The 18,677-nt window shown below is 40.3% G+C and overlaps 1 protein-coding gene across 4 annotated transcripts in view; it reads right to left on the bottom strand.

Annotated features, from left to right (window-relative positions):
- Window positions 1-2,871: 2,871 nt before the first annotated feature.
- Window positions 2,872-18,677, bottom strand: part of mitfa (melanocyte inducing transcription factor a) — a 26,717-nt gene continuing 10,911 nt past the window's right edge. For 3 of the 4 annotated variants that reach the window (XM_007565606.2, XM_016678347.1, XM_007565607.2), the window contains 8 exons: window positions 7,774-7,974; window positions 7,599-7,694; window positions 6,939-7,047; window positions 6,618-6,701; window positions 6,367-6,423; window positions 6,158-6,233; window positions 4,390-4,537; window positions 2,872-3,356 (listed from right to left, as the gene is read on the bottom strand). In XM_007565606.2, coding sequence (XP_007565668.1) covers window positions 2,946-3,356; window positions 4,390-4,537; window positions 6,158-6,233; window positions 6,367-6,423; window positions 6,618-6,701; window positions 6,939-7,047; window positions 7,599-7,694; window positions 7,774-7,974 — 1,182 coding nt within the window. In that variant the 3' untranslated portion in view covers window positions 2,872-2,945. Of the gene's footprint in view, window positions 3,357-4,389; window positions 4,538-6,157; window positions 6,234-6,366; window positions 6,424-6,617; window positions 6,702-6,938; window positions 7,048-7,598; window positions 7,695-7,773; window positions 7,975-8,495; window positions 8,885-18,677 lie in introns of those variants that run through there. The other variant, XM_016678346.1, reaches the window with a different exon arrangement.

The following is an 18,677-nucleotide window of genomic DNA, read 5'->3' as shown; positions in this document are numbered from 1 at the left end:
GTGAGACCCCTTCTGTGTGGATGACCTTCCCTCTCTTTGTAACCATCCGGCCACACTTCTCTAGTCCGAATGACATCCCAATGTCAGTGCTGTAGATCCTGGTGGTGTGGATCAGTGAGTCGATGTCTAGCTCGTTCTTGGCGTACAGCTTGATGTCATCCATGTAGAGGAGGTGACTGATTGTGGCCCCATTCTTGAGTCGGTATCTGTAGCCAGTCTTGTTGATGATTTGGCTAAGGGGGTTCAGGCCTATGCAGAACAGCAGTGGGGACAGAGCATCTCCTTGGTATATGCCACATTTGATGGACACTTGTGCAAGTGGTTTGCGGTTGGCTTCAAGGGTGGTTTTATATATATATAACATATGTAAGATACAAGAAGACTACAAAGATTCAAAAGTATCTGTGATTATTCATCATTCAGATAAAGTTTTTACAGAATGGCAGAAAACATGAATCTCCATTTGCAAAGTTGATGAAACTTGTGGCTTCGCCTGAAAATCAGGGTCCATCATCTGCCGTATGAACTGGAAACCCTTGCAAAGACGTGCGGTAAACCTAAAAATGAACTTAACTTTTTTCAGTAGTGCCAAAGTAAGAATGTTTTAGATTAGAAAATGACAACAATGAAGATGACAACGATCTCATACTTACCCCAGTCCTCACTGTTGCATAAACACTTTCAAAGTTTTACTCAGTAATTACTGACTTTGTCTTTATTTTCTCTTTCTCGGTCAGATGGTGTTTTCCAATTTACTGACAAGCTAATGAAATAATAATAATAATAATGAAAACCAAAACATACATTTAGGAAACATCTAGAATACAGCAGCCTCCATTAGCTCTGTCATCAGGTGAACTTCACCACTGACTGCTGATGAAAACATCCTCTGGGTGTGAAGTTGGCGCCACCTGCTGTTTACTTCCATGAATGACCTCATACACTGTTCATCAATTATTTATTTTAGGAAAAATATTATGAAACTTCTACATTAAACTCTGATTTATTGTTATTTTTATCCATCTTTTAATGTTTTCCCTGTTTTTAGACTCTGACTAGAAATAAGTAACCACTTGTGAAGTGTAACAGAAATGATTCATACATGTGGTGTCATGAATAAAAACAGAAATGTGAGCATGAATTTGTATTTAGCACATCTGAGTCAACACTTTAAAGTGTTGATCTTTCAGAAAAGAGCTTCTATGACCTTTATACAGAGACTGTTTGTTTCCTCCGTATTTCTCTTTGCTAAGTAGCTCAGTCACATCAGCATCTGTGAACATCAGGTCTCATATTGTGGTTCAGATTTATTAGATTTTGGTCTTTGGACTTTGACCAACACATGATCTAAACCTACGGTAGCTGTGGCCTGTTATTGACATTTGTCAAATGACGATCAGTGCAAAGTGACAATTCTCTGCTACTGCGCTGCTTCTCTTCATGAATGCTAAAGCTAGTTAGCACAGCCACCTATGACAGCAGATAAATAGCTTTCCTGTAACTGCGAGTTGTTTCTCCGCCATTAGCACACACTGAACTGTCAACATGAGGTTGATTGACAGCGTTAAGACCCGCCTCCTGGCTCTGATTGGGGCTTTTCTTCAGACGGCAGTACTCGCTCAGGGCACGTATTACACTGTCACAACATGGAGACAGTTTTATTATGTAGACAGGACATTTTTCATAAAAGTCACAAACTGTAGCTTTACGTCACTAATAGAAACACTGGATTTACAGTGAACAGGGTGGTGGTGTGTGTAGGTGGGCGTACAAATGCAATGCACACCTTTTTGGATCTTTATTTGTAAGAGATGTTGAGCCATTTTGAATCTCGTCCCTCTACTTCACAATTATTCACAGTGCGTTAGTCTAGTCCCAGTAAAATACATTCAAGTTTGTGGCGACAAAATGTGGACAAATTCAAAGGGGTATGAATTATTTTGCACTCCATGTCAAAATAGCACTTTGTAAGACCTTTCTAAATTGATTTATTTATTTTGCTTATGACATCACTGTCTGCCAAAACACGTACAGTAACAAAGTTTTGAATCTTTTAAGCTTCAGTCGCACAGTTTCTCATCCCAGCTGCTTTTTGGGTCAAACATGTCAGGTGGGCTTTAGGGTGGAGAAATAATTGGTTGAATATCGTCATTTATTTGACGTTTTCCTGCTACTTTTGATGAGCTCCTGGTCTGGACGCTGCACGCACGCTGGGATCAAAGGTGTGAAAAGTCAAGAGTTTGCTGCGTCATGGCCACACCGGACCCAAACAGACGGGTAAACAGGAAGTAGGTAACAGCTGTGATGCAAACATGTCAACGTTACTGGGAAAAAAATAAAAAAGGTTTTTCCGGTACCTTTATGTCAAAAGTCATCATTGTAGTTTAGATTTATTTAAGATTTTACGATGAGCAGAAGGAAGAATTTGCTTCGACTCTTTGAACGAAACCAAATCAGGTCTGTTATGGTATGAATATTGATGGACCAAAAACAAAACGAGATATCTGGAAGAAAAATAATACAATTTTACAATAGATAAATACTATTATTATTATTATTGGATTAGCTATTTATTTCCTAAATATGGGGAAATTGTTGAGTCTAAACATGTTTCAAACTCGTATTTCTGCCCTTATCATTTCAACAATATAACGTTTTCATAATGCACTTTTTTGGGGGGCAGATTCTGATGAAATGTAAAATAAACCATGTCAAATATTAAACAGGCTACTTCAAGGTTTTCAAGTTTTTGTATGTCAGGTGTTTCTCAAGTATTTCTGAGAAGTTCATGAAAAACACTGAGAGAAGATCTAAAGAGTCTTGGCTCAAAGTAATAATTAAACAGCAATAATTGAAAAACTTGTTTTTTTCTTTAAAAATTTTCTTTGAAAAGAAAACGATCTCTGAGTTCCTTCGCCTGTTCAGATGCTGGTCGTGGCGTGGGGCTAACATCCATGGTCTTTCTCCTCCATGCTGGAGCTGGAGCTGGAGCTGTGGCGCCCGCTGACGGGGTTGGAAACGTCGGGCGACATGGAGGACAGCAGCGGGTCGCTGGGGGAAACCGGTCCCAGGCTGTTGTCCCTGACCAGCTCCTTCATTTTACACGTCCTGGAGCTCCCGTAGTGGGCCGAGTCGCCGGCGTCGGCGGGCATGTGGTTGAAGGTGATGGTGCCGTTGTTGAGGTCCAACGTGGTTGGAGGGGACATGTCCGGGGTGCAGCTGTGCTGGTAGAGCTCGGACGGACAGTCCCCGAGGACGGGCTCCTGCTTGATGGCCCGCGCCATCAGCTCGGACGTGCAGAGCGACGGGGACGACACGACGGTCAGGCCGTGAGCCCGAGCCTGGATCTCCAGCTCCTGGACGAACACGAAGCAGAGAGTTAATCACCTGCATGAAATAAGAAATCAACAAACAACATGACAATCCATCCATCCATCCATCCATCCATCCATCCATCCATCCATCCATCCATCCATCCATCCATCCATCCATCCATNCATCCATCCATCCATCCATCCATCCATCCATCCATCCATCCATCCATCCATCCATCCATCCATCCATCCATCCATCCATTGTCTATAACCAGGGCCGGCCCAGGCCTTTTTGGGGCCCTAAGCAGACTTTCATTTTGGGCCCTCTCCCACTACCAACATGTCTACACCAGTGTTTAACCAGGGCCGGCCCAGGCCTTTTTGGGGCCCTAAGCAGACTTTCATTTTGGGCCCTCTCCCACTACCAACATGTCTACACCAGTGTTTCTCAAAGTGGGGCCTCAGAAAATTGGAGGGAAGATGAGCAAAAAAAAACAAAACAAAACTTTTTTTTTAATCCTTTAAAAAAAGTTTTAATTAGCATACTGAGTTGAGCCAAAAAAAATGGATTTTGAACTGCAGAGTGGTATTTAAATATATCATATTATTTCAAAAAAACATTAAGAGACCTCTTCAAATGATCAGCTTCTCTGATTTTACGTTTTATAGGTAAATGTTTGAGTAAAATGAACATGTTCTTTTATTCTATGAACTACTGACAACATGTCTCTGAAATTCCAAGCAAAAGTTTAATATTTATTAGCAGAAAATGAGAAATGGTCAAAATAACAGAAAAGACGCACTGCTTTCAGACCTTAAATAATGCAAAGGAAACAAGTTCATATTCATTTAGAAACAACAAAACTAATGTTTGAATTCTGGACGATTTCAGAAATCAATATTTGATGGAACAACCAGGAGGTTGTCAGTGGGTTCAGTGCAGTGGGCTCTTCAGTGGGATCATGATCTTTTATGCACAAAATGATTGTTTTTCAAAATGACTGTTTTCTCTTTTTCTGCCCTCGATGGAGCGTGAAGTCGTGGTCAGCTTGTTGCGGACGCAGCTGCGGCCTACCTGTATGCGCAGCATCAGGTGGCGGTTGGCGTGCTCCAGCTTCCTCTGCTTGTAGTCCAGCTCCTTGGCCCTCTCCTGCTCCCGCTGCAGCTTCCTGATGTAATCCACGGAGGCCTTCAGAATGGTACCCTTATTCCAGCGCATGTCTCTGGGGGAACACAGAGATCTGCAGTGAGGGCCAGCTGACCAGCTGACCAGAACAACGCAGGATTCTTCACGGATCATCCGGGTCAATAAGTCATGCACTTTTAAGAGAACACATGGAAGAGGCAGAGCGCTGTGGAGCAGATAAATGTCAAGGCACACGTGTTCAAAAGAAGAGACGCTTCCAATGAGGTGATGCTACGTTTCTAAAAAAGGTTTGTCAAAAAATATGTTTTTATTCTCAGAAAGAAATAACTTTAAAAAATTCAACCACTTAATAATCTGTCAAAATGAGAAATAAATAATTTACTCCTGATAAACAAATTTTTTAAATTTCATCTCAGTAATTTGTAATAATCAAGTCATTTATCCAATGTCTCACCAAGTGATTCACATTTATTTAACTTTTTTTTCTAACAGTAGCAACAAAGTTTAACTATTTTACAAGCATAACCCGACACAAAATAGTAGCAGGGAAAAATAATATAAAGTAAAACAATAAATAAAAAAATAAATGTTGATCTAAAATCTGTGGCTTGCATGTAGAATAAAACAACTAAATAATTTATTTTATCCAAAAAAGTTTCCTACTAAAACTATGAAAAATACATTAGTATTACATTACTATCTTATATATTTTCCATGTATGAAATATTCTATAATTCTAAATGTTTTTTTAAACCTAATAATTTGTAGTAACAAAAAGATTTATACATTATCTTTGAAGTTTTTAATTTAATTTGTTGCCATTTTTTAAGTACATCCACAAGCTGTAACTGTTTTTCACATGAATTTTACCTGACAGCTCAACACAGAATATTCCAGAATTTTGATGAGTAGGATAAAATTTAGATAGGATAAAAAAAAAAGTTGTTTTTTTTTTGTTTGTTTTTTTTACAAACAAACAAAAACCCTAAAGAGAGAGAAACAATTACAATCTGAAATGTGTGGCCTTCATGTGTTTTCAGCTCCACAGTCGACCCTTTGTTAAACTTCCTTTGGTTGCCATGACAGCTGCGTCTCTTTCTAGAGTTTACTCATCAACAGTTTATGTTTTTGCCCTTTCTTCTTTCTAAAAACCTCAAATGTAGTCAGACCGCATGAAAAGTGTCAGCACAGAAAAATCTGAAGAGTTTTCCAACAGATCAAATGGATTTAGGTCTGAAATTTGACAGAATTTCACTCCAAAACATGAACATCCCTTAAGCCAAACCGTCCCACTGCAGCACTGGCTGCATGTTTTCAGCCTCTGTCCCTCCAGGACAGACAGAAAACAAGAAGTTCAGTTATGGTCGCCAAGCTCCTCCCACATATTTGCTGCTTTTGTGAAAACCAGCTGCTAATAAACAAGCTTTTTGACCAAACTCATGTTTTTGTTGTTGTTTAAAACTTTTTCACATGTTCTTTTCTCGTTGACAAGCAACAAGATCATTCCCACTGGAACTGGTCGCAATGGATTTTATTAAAGGGCACCAGAGGGAAAGTGCATGCCACACTTTTCAGGTTTCGATTTATTAAAAGTTTGTTTTTGTTTTGTTGTTGTTTTTTTTTTAATGTGGCCTGTCACATAAAATCACCAATTCAACAAAAATGACCAGAATAAATGCTGCAGTTTGATACTTACGGGTCATTCGACTTGGGTATTAAGGTTCCCAGCTCTTTGATGCGATCGTTGATGTTGAACCTCCGTCTTCGCTCGACTAGAAATCATCCAAACGGAGGAGCAGAAAGAGGAATCAATGTTTTTCTTCCACTATATTTCCTTTCTGTTCAACATGAATAAAAACATAAACACACAGAAATCTCATTTTCACTTTATTACGACCGACTCACTCAGGTTGTGATTGTCCTTCTTTTGTCTCTCTTTAGCCAGAGCGCGAACTTCAGCCTCTGTGGAGCAACGGGAGAACAAACGGTCTGAACCGGGTTCGTTCGTTCGCTCACTATTTGAAACACTTGTAAAAGTAGCAGCAATTTAGCTTCATGTTTATCTGTGTTTTTTTGTTTTGTTTTCTTCTTTAAATGCAAAGGAGTTTAGTCGGACACAAAACACATTGTCCGACGGTAAAACGTTTCCTTCTTACCTACTGGAAAGCCGTCTGACCTCTGATAGCTTTCAAACTGGCCACAGGATCCTGACTTGTCCAGAACTTGCTTCATGCCGGGAGCTGGAGTGATTATTTGGCAAAGCATTGACTTAATAGTATCTTGTGCACTTCCAAATTGCACACAATACTCACACAAGCTTGTTCAGAAACATTTCCATATAGTGTTTTCTAACTGTTCTTCCCACAGTGAGAGAAAACAATCAGGAGTATTTGCAGTAGTATTTTTATTTTTTTTTCAAAGTCTGTGCTTAAAGTGCGGTATGAATACAGTTTGTATCTGGATCTTCATTTATTTACCTGTGAATTCCCTTTTGATGTTGGGTGCGCATGCGTTGCCGATGGCGATGCCCGGCAGGGGAAGCCCCGGGTTGTTGTACACGTCCAGCAAACTACCAGACACTGGCAGCTGGAGGGGGAAACAGGAGTCAGTGTTTTGTTCAGGGAAGAAATAAAAACAAGAACTAAGGAGGCATTTTAGCGTCATTGGAGACAGAAAACAAAAGAAAAAGAAAATTTGCATCCAAAAAATCTCAGAAATTTTCAACAAACAAAAAATGGAAGATTTTGAGTTTCAAAAGTGGAAGATTTTAGACTGCTAAGAATTTGAAAAATGGAAAATGAATTAATCTATCACAAAATGTCTGATCTTCTAGCAGATTTTTGACAGAAAATTTCCTAAAAATGGAACATGTGGAAAATGTGAGACTTTTCAAACTCGGAAAATTTCTACAAAAACTTACAAAATTTCTGAATTTCAAAAGGGAAAAAATGTTTGACTTGAATTTTACAAAAAAAATGGACCTTTGTGACTTTTCAAACTCAGAAATTTCCAAGTTTTTTCTAAGACACTGTCTGAGTGATTTGGCAGAAATGTACTCTATCCACAACGGCATCAACATGCAGTCGTAAAAAACAAAACCAAAAACAACCAATAAGGCAAAACAAGGTGCAGATAACCTGGTTGTTGATTTGCAGAGCGGGGTCCATCAGTCCCAGGACGTCCTCGTTGTAACTCGACTCCAGGCTGATGATGTCGTCAATGACGTCGTCCATCTGTGTGAGAGAGAACAGCTTGGTAAAAACCTCCCGCACTGCATCGGGGTGTCTGATACGACCCATGAAACACTCCTACTTCTTTTTCGCAGTTGGTGCCCAGGGTGAGCAGGGCCATAGGACTGTTGGGGGCGCTGCCGGTGGCCCCGGGCGGCATGCTGTGCTCGGGTGGCTGGCTGCCGGCTTTCCCGCCCAGACTGGAGGACAGGTACTGCCTCACCTGCTGCCTCTGAGCCGGCTGAATGTGGTACTTGTTCGGACTTTCCAGGTGGGACTGCACCTGTGAGAAAAACAAACAAACAAACAAACAAAAAACAAATCGGAACATTTTACTACTTGATGCTCCAGCTTTTGTCCAGATTAAGACAATTTATTAATCAAATCTTATGAATGTGAATGGATTTATAGAGGTTTCAACAGAAGTTTCCAGCTTTAAAATTCCCCAGTCATTCCAGTTTTAGTTTTTAGATCCATTTAAAGGAAACTCCTGACCACGTTCCAGAGGACATATCATGTTTTATTGCCCTTAAAGACGATCAGGACTCTATTTATGTTCATTCTGTTTTCATAACCTTAAGTGGAAAGGCAGCAAAAACATCACAGCTCAGCCTTTAGGTGAAATCACATGACCACAAAATGCTTCCCCATTCTGCTTTCATGTAAACTTTTGTTAGCATTAAATGCTACAAATCATTCTGATTTTTTTTACATTTTTTATTGTTTTTATATCTTAAACATCTCCAGGCAGCTTAAAAATTAAATTAGTCATCAAAAAAATGCAGAACTAGAAGACTATCTCACCTGATAGTGGCTATATTCAAGCATCTCCAGCATTTTGTGATTGCAAATTAGAACAGAGAGAACAGAAAAAGGTTTTAATCCCGTCACGCTGAACGTCCGTCAGGCTCCGGCCGGCCCAAATCTGACGGCCGCCGACGTTGGAGCTGCTTTATTTATCCTGGGAAGAAGCCTCATTAGCTATGCACGTTAAGAAACAAGAGGAGGACATCAAGACTCGTTCTCCCACCTCGGCGTTGTTCCGGATTAAACTATGAATTTATGTCTTTATAGAGGCCTTTTGACGTCACGGCCTCCAGCGTACAAAGGAGCCTTTCTGTCGATTGGCCAGTGGTCTGCAAACTAAAGTTTGCTTAAGGCCAACTAACATTTAATCTTTAGTTCTGCTCATTTGGTATAAAACATCGTTTGTTCTGAGTGCCAGAAATACAATTGACACCACTGTCCCCCCGACAAACAACCCTGATAAAAGCTGAAATGTATTCAGCGTTTACAACAAAAAAAAAAAGAAAAAAGAAAAAAGCAAGCCTGTTTGCTTTTATTTATTTGGACTTTTAGAGGTTAAACATGTGGAGCTACCAACTGGTCCAGATGCAAAGTGAAGTGGATGAAGCTCCGTTAGCTTGTCATTCACATTCAGGGTGTCACCAGGAAACGTTTCCCAAATTACAGCCTTACAAAAGCAAGAGTCCAACAAGATTTTGATTTATTTATTTTTTTTAAGTTTGAAAAAAAAAAACAAAAAAAAAACAGAGAAATAGTCGCAAAGCCACAACTTACAGAAAATGATCTTGAGACATGATTCTATGATTCTATCATCCAGTACAGTGTTGGGTAGGAAAATTCATTTCTCAGTGCCAGAGTGATCCAAAACATTTCCCCAGTGGAGGAAAAGGCACACACTGGGATGAAACTCACACAATAGATCACTATTAACGATGAATTTTCTCCCCTGAAGACTTTATTTTAAAATAACTGAAGCAGTGTGAAGTTATCTTAACAGAGGCAAAAAAAAAAAACAGCCTCTGAATAAGTCTTTTAAAGGCTGGAAGAGCCATTCAAGAAGTGACAGGAAATGTTTATTACCATACCAACGATTTTCATCTTGAAGAATTTTTTGAGTTGTTCACAGACCTAGAAATTCAAAATGTCAGTTTGTTTCTATTTGTTGATTTTATTTATTTTCTAAAACTAAAATGGAAATACCTTCTCCATATGTTTCTCAAAAAAACCCAAACAGGAATAGACAATGCTAATTTACTGCATAACTATTGTTTTTCACTCTTTTGTTTCTTTGGCCCGATATCTAGTTAGAGCAAATTTTAAAAATCCCAATCCTCAGATTGTTTCGGACATGTCACAAAATTCTCTTGCATGAGCATGATGGCACGTCAGAGGATTCACGTCATTTCAGTTCAGATATCAGAGAGATGACCCGATAACAAAACGGCTCAGCTCCGTCTGTTGCTGTTGGTTTCTCGGTTTTGTTTTCTCTCTTTCTCTCCATTTCTATCTTCTTTCCTTTTAAACCTTTCCCCGCCTTTCTCCCTTTCGCTTCTCTTTTCTTTTTCGTCTCTGTCGCGCACAAAAATCCCCACACGAAACCAAGTAGAGGTTTTCCTGTGGGCTTCAAAGTTAAATCCTGTTGTTACATTTAAGTGCAAAATAGGACAGTAGACCCAGTCGTTAGGCTTCAGGGCCAGTTTGGTTTGGATGGTTTTTAATTTTTATTTTAGTTTATTTTATTCTTCTTGCTTTAATAAATGAAATCATGATTTGAAAACTTGTCTTTGTCTGATCTTAAACATGTTGGTTTGATGAACAGCTAAACCAGAAAAGTCCAAAAGGAGAACAATTTCATATCTGTTCTAGAATTTTATTTTATTTTTTATTTTTTTAAACAAACTTGGAAAGAATAACACTTTGATTTGCAACTGATCGATTTCTACAGTTCTAATTAAAAGTTTTAATGTTTTTCTTTGTCATTTTCATCTGTTAAATTTTGATTTCAAAATAGTAATTTTAAAAAACATTGGTGACACAATATTGCTGCTATTTTTGAGCAAACCTTTGTAAGTAATCCATCCTTGGGCATCTTGGACTTCATTAAAACTTTTGGTCATCCTTTATTTGACCAAATAAAGGTCAAATAAAGGAGTCTTTATGAATGTTTATGACTGTTGTCATTAAGTGTTATTGGGTAAATAATGACACTTTTAATACAAAGTTGAAGGTTTTAGTGGACTTTTTATGTGAGTTTTACTGCAACTTTGCATTAAAAGTGTCATTTTTTACCCAATGAGACTTAATGACATCAGTCATAAACATTCATAAAGAGTCCTTCATGTTCATAACAGGTATTGTTTATGACAGTGTCATGTCAGTCTTATCACACCCCATCAGATGAAGCGTTACCAAATAGTTTTCATTTCAGTCTGTGCACTTCAGCTGCCAGTTATTTTGCTTCTAATCCATTCGTTAAAACTGATGTGAATCTGCACTTGCTGCCCAGAAATAAAGAGGATGAATCAAACAGAATGGACATTGTGTACCGAGACATTGTTTTATGCTTCTTTATTCACGATTGTGAAAAAAAAAAAAGTCCAGCGTTTTGAAGTTTATCTCATTTAGTCAAGGCATCTAGAAACAGCGTCCTCACGTGTCGCCAAGTGTTACCATTTATCCAGTTAACAATGTAGATTGTCGCCGCCGGATCTTGTGTGACGCGAGAGAAAAGAAAGTTTACTTCCTGTTTGTGGACGGCTGGAAACTTTCTAATTCCAGAGTTGAACGCAAATCCAGCGGGGGGGGGGGAGTGGCCGCTGGCTGAACACAGCTCGATATGATAAAAAATCTAAAAAAGCATTCTTTGTAAACTCATAGTAGAGTGTTTCTTTGTTTCCACTTCGCAGTCTGCCCTTTTCCTTCAGCCAAACCTTTGGGTTTAAAGGGAACTATTAACAAGAGCTGCATTGCATCGAACCCTTGAGCGAGCCCGGCTTCTTGCTTTTATTCATGGGCTCTTTGTGAGACAGGGGTTTATTACCTTCTCAGGGAAAGCACATGGGTCTGTGTTCTAGACTTGTGCCTTTAGGACCAACAACATTTCGAGAGATAGTCGTCACTCTTTGACCCCTGAAATGAAACGGATCCATTCACATCAGCTCCTCTCCGCACTCCAGCTTTTCCCATTTCCCTGGCAACCGGCCACTCTTCAGGGCATTTCGTCAAAAGAAGACATTTAGCATTGACTGTTTGCTAAAATGTTGAAATACTACAACGGGTATTTTCAAACGGTTCTGAATCCCACCAACAATGGGTCGGTGACATCAAGCTAGTGACAAGGACTGGTCTGCGGTGGTCGGTAGCTAGTTTAAACTGGTTAAAACTTAATAAGTCAGGAAGATTTTGGGGCTAAAGTTATTAAATATGATGGAGCTGTTTTTGTCACGTCTCCTGGGAGAGGATTATCACCCAAGAGGAAAAAAGACTTTAGATGGTTGTTTCAGGGAGTCTATAACTAAAAGCATGAGACCTGTTGCACAACTCATTGAGACACTTGCAGGACTGGATTATTATTATTACCCGTAAGCCAGAGAGCAAACAGAAATGACAAACTGGTCCATCGTGGACGTTTGTTTTATTTTCATAGTACAAAACTTCACATCTCCAAATTGTTCTAGATATTGGCGTAATGATACGACCAACTCATGATTTCATGTTTAAACAAACGACAAAGGTTCACAAATCTCAAATTAGTGTTTTAAATAATTGTAGCCAGTATAATTTTTTCCAGATATGTTGCAATTTTAGTGTTTGACAATTTCTAATATGGTTCTCATGGTGATACAAGCAGGGGAAAAAAAGTACCTTTGAGTGGTTTTGTAAGAAAACTCCTCAGAAGATATTCATGATTGAGTCTGACTTAGCAGGATGCTTTTCATCTGGGCCAATCAGGAAAAAGAAGGAGGAGTTGTGAATGACAATGTTGAGTTTCTGAGTTATTTTAGAATTGTAGTCTGCCTGTTGGACGAAGGTCCAGACAAGCGGTTAGTTTTTACCCGGCATTCTAACTTTAAGTGTACATTGTCTCTTGCCCAATGGCTGCTGGAAACACCAGCTCCCTGTCAGTCTGCAAGAATAAGCTAGAATGGACAATGACTGGATGGACGTGAAGCAAAACCGCTTTAATTATCTGTTTTAAGGCTTGCTTGGACATGTTGGGATAGGTATATGGGCTACAAAACATGTTCATTACATTTTTTGCACAAAATTATTCTTCGATCATGAGATTTTAATCTGCTTAGTTCTGACTGTTTTGAGCTCCTTTCAGAATGAGCCGTTTTAGGGCGTCCTGTTACTTTAAATCTAAATAAGATGCTGCTGGCCACCCCCTTCCCCCCAATCCCCCCAACTCAACACTAACACTTGTGTGTGAAAATGGCTGCAAAAAGTTTTAACAATTATACAACCGTAAATCTTTGAAAAGCAGAAGTGGAGCCCCCTGAACAACCAACAAGAAGAACAAAACCACCTGGGTTGCTAGGTAACAGGCAGTGTCTGCTGATTTGTGACGTTATATTCCAGACGTTTTTGGAAACGGCTCATTTTCGACACCAAAAGACTTCTCGCCAAAAGATTTATGGGAGGTTATTTTAAGCTCTTTGGCTGCTTTTAGAAGCAGTAGAAACCCAAATATACAAAAATGCGTAAAATATGAATCCTGCATAATACACCCCCATGTGAAAATATCTGTGAACAGATACGCATTTGTGTCACCATACATCTTTGACCCCGAGTCAAACCCAGAAACAGAAACAGAAGCAGTGGAGCCTCCTGCACAACCGACAGGAACGCAGCAAGTGGTTTCTGGATGGAAAGTCAACAACCAAACACTTGTCTTTCCCAGCAGCCGTTGTACAGCACATAGTGTGGTAAAACCAGCTGATCCCGCTCTGCTTGGGTTGCCAGGTTGGGAGCAGTTCCTAGCGATTGTGACTTAATAAATGGCTCGTTTTCCAGACACCAAGAAACATCAACATGTTGCCAGAAAAGGGCAGAGTTTGTTTTTTTTTTTTTAGTACTTGGGCTGTTTGTTTCTAAAAACTGCATTTTGCATAACAGTTCCACTTCAAGGTTAGGGTTATGGCTAATGCTCAGGATTACAGTTAGCTTTGGGCTAATGCTAAACCCAAATGTATTGACAGATAGAACTGAAAGGGAGCTCTGTCTGAAAATGATGTCTGAAAATGTAGCTTTCAGCCAAATACTTTTCAACATAGCACAAAAAATGAACTCAATGAACATTAATTAAGAGTTTTTCTTTCTTTCTACCAACATTTTCTAAAGAACAATACTACACATGATTAACAAATATTATTGTAAAACAGACAAGAGTTTGGCTTTTGAAGGATATACGTCTTTTTTTTTCCCTTTTTCTCTTCCTCAGTTCAGCTTTAATGACCAAGTCAAACATGATGGACGGGATGTGAAAGGCGTTTTACACGCTCCTGCTTTTATCCGGTTTTATTGGAATGCATTGGTAAGAAAAAAGAATTTCCACAATCTAAATGCCCAAATCTATGGTCCACGTGTGATTTCCAAACTGTAACGACAATATTTTCTGTTTTTACGTCTCTTCTTACATGTGATCTTGTATTCTTCGATGATCAAATAGTGGAGTAATTAACTAAATAAAGGTCAAATTGTTCAAGTCTGCAGATAGAATCAAAAACTGTTCTTTTACCAGGAATTCATGCCAGAAAAAGTGAAAAAAAGAGACAAAAAGATTAACTATACACCCTGCGGCAATTTTCCTCACAATGAAAAGACGTTGGTCAGAGTGAAAATCGCTTCCACAGTCAGACTGCTTGTCTACTACATACAGAGTCCTACAGAGCAGTCAGACCTGTTGAACGTTTCTAGGTTTAGTGATTTTACAATCAAAATTGGGATTTTATGTGATTGAACAAAGTGGAGCTTAACCAGAAAGTAGCAGGAAAATGCTGAATGTTTTCTCAGAATTTTTGAGAAATAAAAATGTAAATAATCTGGTTTGGATTAGCACTCAGCCACCTCTGGAACCCCAAAATAAAATCCAGTAGAACCAAACCACACTGTTGATTAAGACAGTCATTTCACAAATTATGGGTGCAAGCCACACTTTTCAGTGTTTAAAGCTGCAGTATGTTACTTTTATAAAAAAAAAAAAAAATTCACATATTAACTCAACTTTCACTGTCGTGACTGTATTGCATGAGACAGAAAAATGTCAAACTCCTCTGTTTTCTCCCTGTGGTTCTACTGCCATCCGCAGAAACACTCAACACACTCAACAAACTCAACAAACTCAACAAACTCAATGTTTTGACCTTTGATAGGCACCAGCATGACCTCAAGAACAAAGATATAAAAACTCTACTGGATAGATGTGTAATAATGCAGCAATTTTTGTTTTTGTATGTTTAATATATAATTATTTTTTGTCACATCTATGACAAAATAATTCGCTTCTCCCGTTCAGGTTCCACATGACATCGCCACTATCAGACAGTCCCAAAAACGTGAAAATGCGCTCTTCATGGAGACCCATGGGAAATGTTTTATTTTTTTTTTCTTATCACCCCCCCACACACACACCCACACACACACACACACACACCTCCTTCTCTCACTACGTTTACAAAACTCCTCGGACATGTCTCAAAACAGAAGGGCATTCAAAATTCAAATCTGCAAAACACAATGGGTCCATTTTTCACAGTTAGCGGCTGGAAAAAATCGACATCGGGGGAAATTATGAACAGTGCGGACCGTGAACTGGTCCAGCGTAGCTTCCTCTGCATTGCAAATGGAAGTTTGAAAGTCCATATAAAACATGTGACTGAAAAGCAAATGTTTATTTTCCACATCATTAAACATACTGACTCCAAAGAGTGTAAGTGGGGGGGGAGGCAACAAACTGATTACAAAAATTAGATTTTTTTTTCTTTTTATGTACTTCGCAGCATGTGCCGAGTTCCACTAATGCCTGGAGGCTTTTTGCTTCCTAGTTTTATTCCTCGTTCCCTCAGTTACATTTCCCCAACTGACTGCAGTTACGGCGAGGCATGCCGCTTCATGAAAAGGAGGCGCTCCGGACAAAGGGATGTCTTTGCTAGACACCCTGAAGCCTTTTGGGTAACAGCAGCAAGAACGCAACATCCTCTTCCAAGAACTAGACACATTGTCTTTCCATTGCGTGATCTGGAACATGCACTTGCTTAAGCTGTGGACAATAGTGCTCAATTTAGCGGCAGAGTCTCATTAAAGCTGTAAAAACATCGAGCAAAAAAGTTCAAACAAAATGGCCGTCTGCACGTTTCCGTAGCAATAGGAGCAGCAGTTAGATGCCAGCTGTGTTTAATGCAGTTGGAATAAAAAAACAACAAGAAAAGGAATGTTCTGGAAACATGCGGAGACATGTCCCGTTTCTTTGAAAACGTTATCTTGAAGCATCTTCCGGCGATTCAAAATGGAGAACACAGCTCTAGGTGCACTCCGGGTTTTCGTCGACAAAAGGCTCTCTCTTAGCTCGACTGCAGCTCCAGTTTATGCCTGGCCGGAATATCAAAGAGCACAAAGACGCGGCATTGTTTGGCTCAATGCGCCTGCAGTTTGAAGCAAAGGTCACTGCGAACCACAAACAGCTGCACGTGGAATGAAATCAGATAAATTTGAAAGTCTGGGCTTTTTTTAAGGCCGTGAAATTATATTTAAAAGTCTTCTGCAGAGAGAAGTCAAAACAAAATATGAGGTAGGCAATCCAGGTTGTTGTGATGATGCGGTGGGTTTTTGTTTTTCTGCTTTGGAGCTGCAGTGACAGGTGTGCAGAAACACACCTGCTACCCATCTGACCATGAGCAGGAGAACGAGAGAACGAGAAGAGAACGAGAAGAGAATGAGAGGAGAACGAGAGGAGAACGAGAAGAGAACGAGTAGAGAACGAGAGGAGAATGAGAGGAGAATGAGAGGAGAATGAGAGGAGAACGAGTAGAGAACGAGAAGAGGACGAGAAGAGGACGAGAGGAGAACGAGAGGAGAACGAGAGGAGAACAAGAGAACAAGAAGAGAACGAGAGGAGAACGAGAGGAGAACGAGAGGAGAATGAGAGGAGAACGAGTAGAGAACGAGAAGAGGACGAGAAGAGGACGAGAGGAGAACGAGAGAACAAGAAGAGAACAAGAGGAGAACGAGAGGAGAACGAGAGGAGAACAAGAAGAGAACAAGAGGAGAATGAGAGGAGAACAAGAGAACAAGAAGAGAACGAGAAGAGAATGAGAGGAGAACGAGAGGAGAACAAGAGAACAAGAAGAGAACGAGAAGAGGACGAGAGGAGAATGAGAGGAGAATGAGAGGAGAACAAGAAGAGAACAAGAAGAGAACGAGAAGAGGACGAGAGGAGAATGAGAGGAGAATGAGAGGAGAATGAGAGGAGAATGAGAGGAGAATGAGAGGAGAACGAGAGGAGAACAAGAAGAGAACGAGTAGAGAATGAGAGGAGAACGAGAGGAGAACGAGAAGAGAATGAGAGGAGAACGAGAGGAGAACAAGAGAACAAGAAGAGAACGAGAAGAGAACGAGAAGAGGACGAGAAGAGGACGAGAGGAGAACGAGAGGAGAACAAGAGAACAAGAAGAGAACAAGAGGAGAATGAGAGGAGAATGAGAGGAGAATGAGAGGAGAATGAGAGGAGAATGAGAGGAGAACGAGAAGAGGACGAGAGGAGAACGAGAGGAGAACGAGAGGAGAATGAGAGGAGAACGAGAAGAGAACGAGAAGAGAACAAGAGGAGAACGAGAGGAGAACGAGAGGAGAACGAGAAGAGAACAAGAAGAGAACAAGAGGAGAATGAGAGGAGAATGAGAGGAGAACGAGTAGAGAACGAGAAGAGGACGAGAGGAGAATGAGAGGAGAACGAGAAGAGAATGAGAGGAGAACGAGAGGAGAACAAGAAGAGAATGAGAGGAGAACGAGAGGAGAACAAGAAGAGAATGAGAGGAGAACAAGAGAACAAGAAGAGAACGAGAGGAGAATGAGAGAAGAACGAGAGGAGAATGAGAGGAGAACGAGAAGAGGACGAGAGGAGAACGAGAAGAGGACGAGAGGAGAATGAGAGGAGAATGAGAGGAGAATGAGAGGAGAATGAGAGGAGAACAAGAAGAGAATGAGAGGAGAACAAGAGAACAAGAAGAGAACGAGAGGAGAATGAGAGGAGAACGAGAAGAGGACGAGAGAAGAACGAGAAGAGGACGAGAGGAGAACGAGAGGAGAATGAGAGGAGAATGAGAGGAGAATGAGAGGAGAATGAGAGGAGAACGAGAAGAGAACGAGAAGAGAACAAGAGGAGAACGAGAGGAGAACAAGAAGAGAACAAGAGGAGAATGAGAGGAGAATGAGAGGAGAACGAGAGGAGAATGAGAGGAGAATGAGAGGAGAATGAGAGGAGAACGAGAAGAGAACGAGAAGAGAACAAGAGGAAAACGAGAGGAGAACAAGAAGAGAACAAGAGGAGAATGAGAGGAGAATGAGAGGAGAACGAGAGGAGAATGAGAGGAGAACGAGAGGAGAATGAGAGGAGAATGAGAGGAGAATGAGAGGAGAACGAGAGGAGAACAAGAGAACAAGAAGAGAACGAGAAGAGAACGAGAGGAGAACGAGAGGAGAACAAGAAGAGAATGAGAGGAGAACGAGAGGAGAACAAGAGAACAAGAAGAGAACGAGAAGAGAACGAGAGGAGAACGAGAGGAGAATGAGAGGAGAACGAGAGGAGAATGAGAGGAGAACGAGAGGAGAATGAGAGGAGAACAAGAAGAGAACGAGAGGAGAACAAGAAGAGAACGAGAGGAGAATGAGAGGAGAACGAGAAGAGGACGAGAGGAGAACGAGAGGAGAACGAGAGGAGAACGAGAGGAGAACAAGAAGAGAACAAGAAGAGAACAAGAGGAGAATGAGAGGAGAATGAGAGGAGAACAAGAAGAGAATGAGAGGAGAACGAGAGGAGAACGAGAGGAGAACGAGAGGAGAATGAGAGAACAAGAAGAGAATGAGAGGAGAACGAGAGGAGAACGAGAGGAGAACGAGAGGAGAATGAGAGAACAAGAAGAGAATGAGAGGAGAACGAGAGGAGAACGAGAGGAGAACGAG

This window comes from Poecilia formosa, unplaced genomic scaffold (genome assembly GCF_000485575.1).
Source record: "Poecilia formosa unplaced genomic scaffold, Poecilia_formosa-5.1.2 Scaffold180, whole genome shotgun sequence".
NCBI classification, from domain to species: domain Eukaryota; kingdom Metazoa; phylum Chordata; class Actinopteri; order Cyprinodontiformes; family Poeciliidae; genus Poecilia; species Poecilia formosa.
This window is presented reverse-complemented; position numbering and strand designations above follow the sequence as displayed.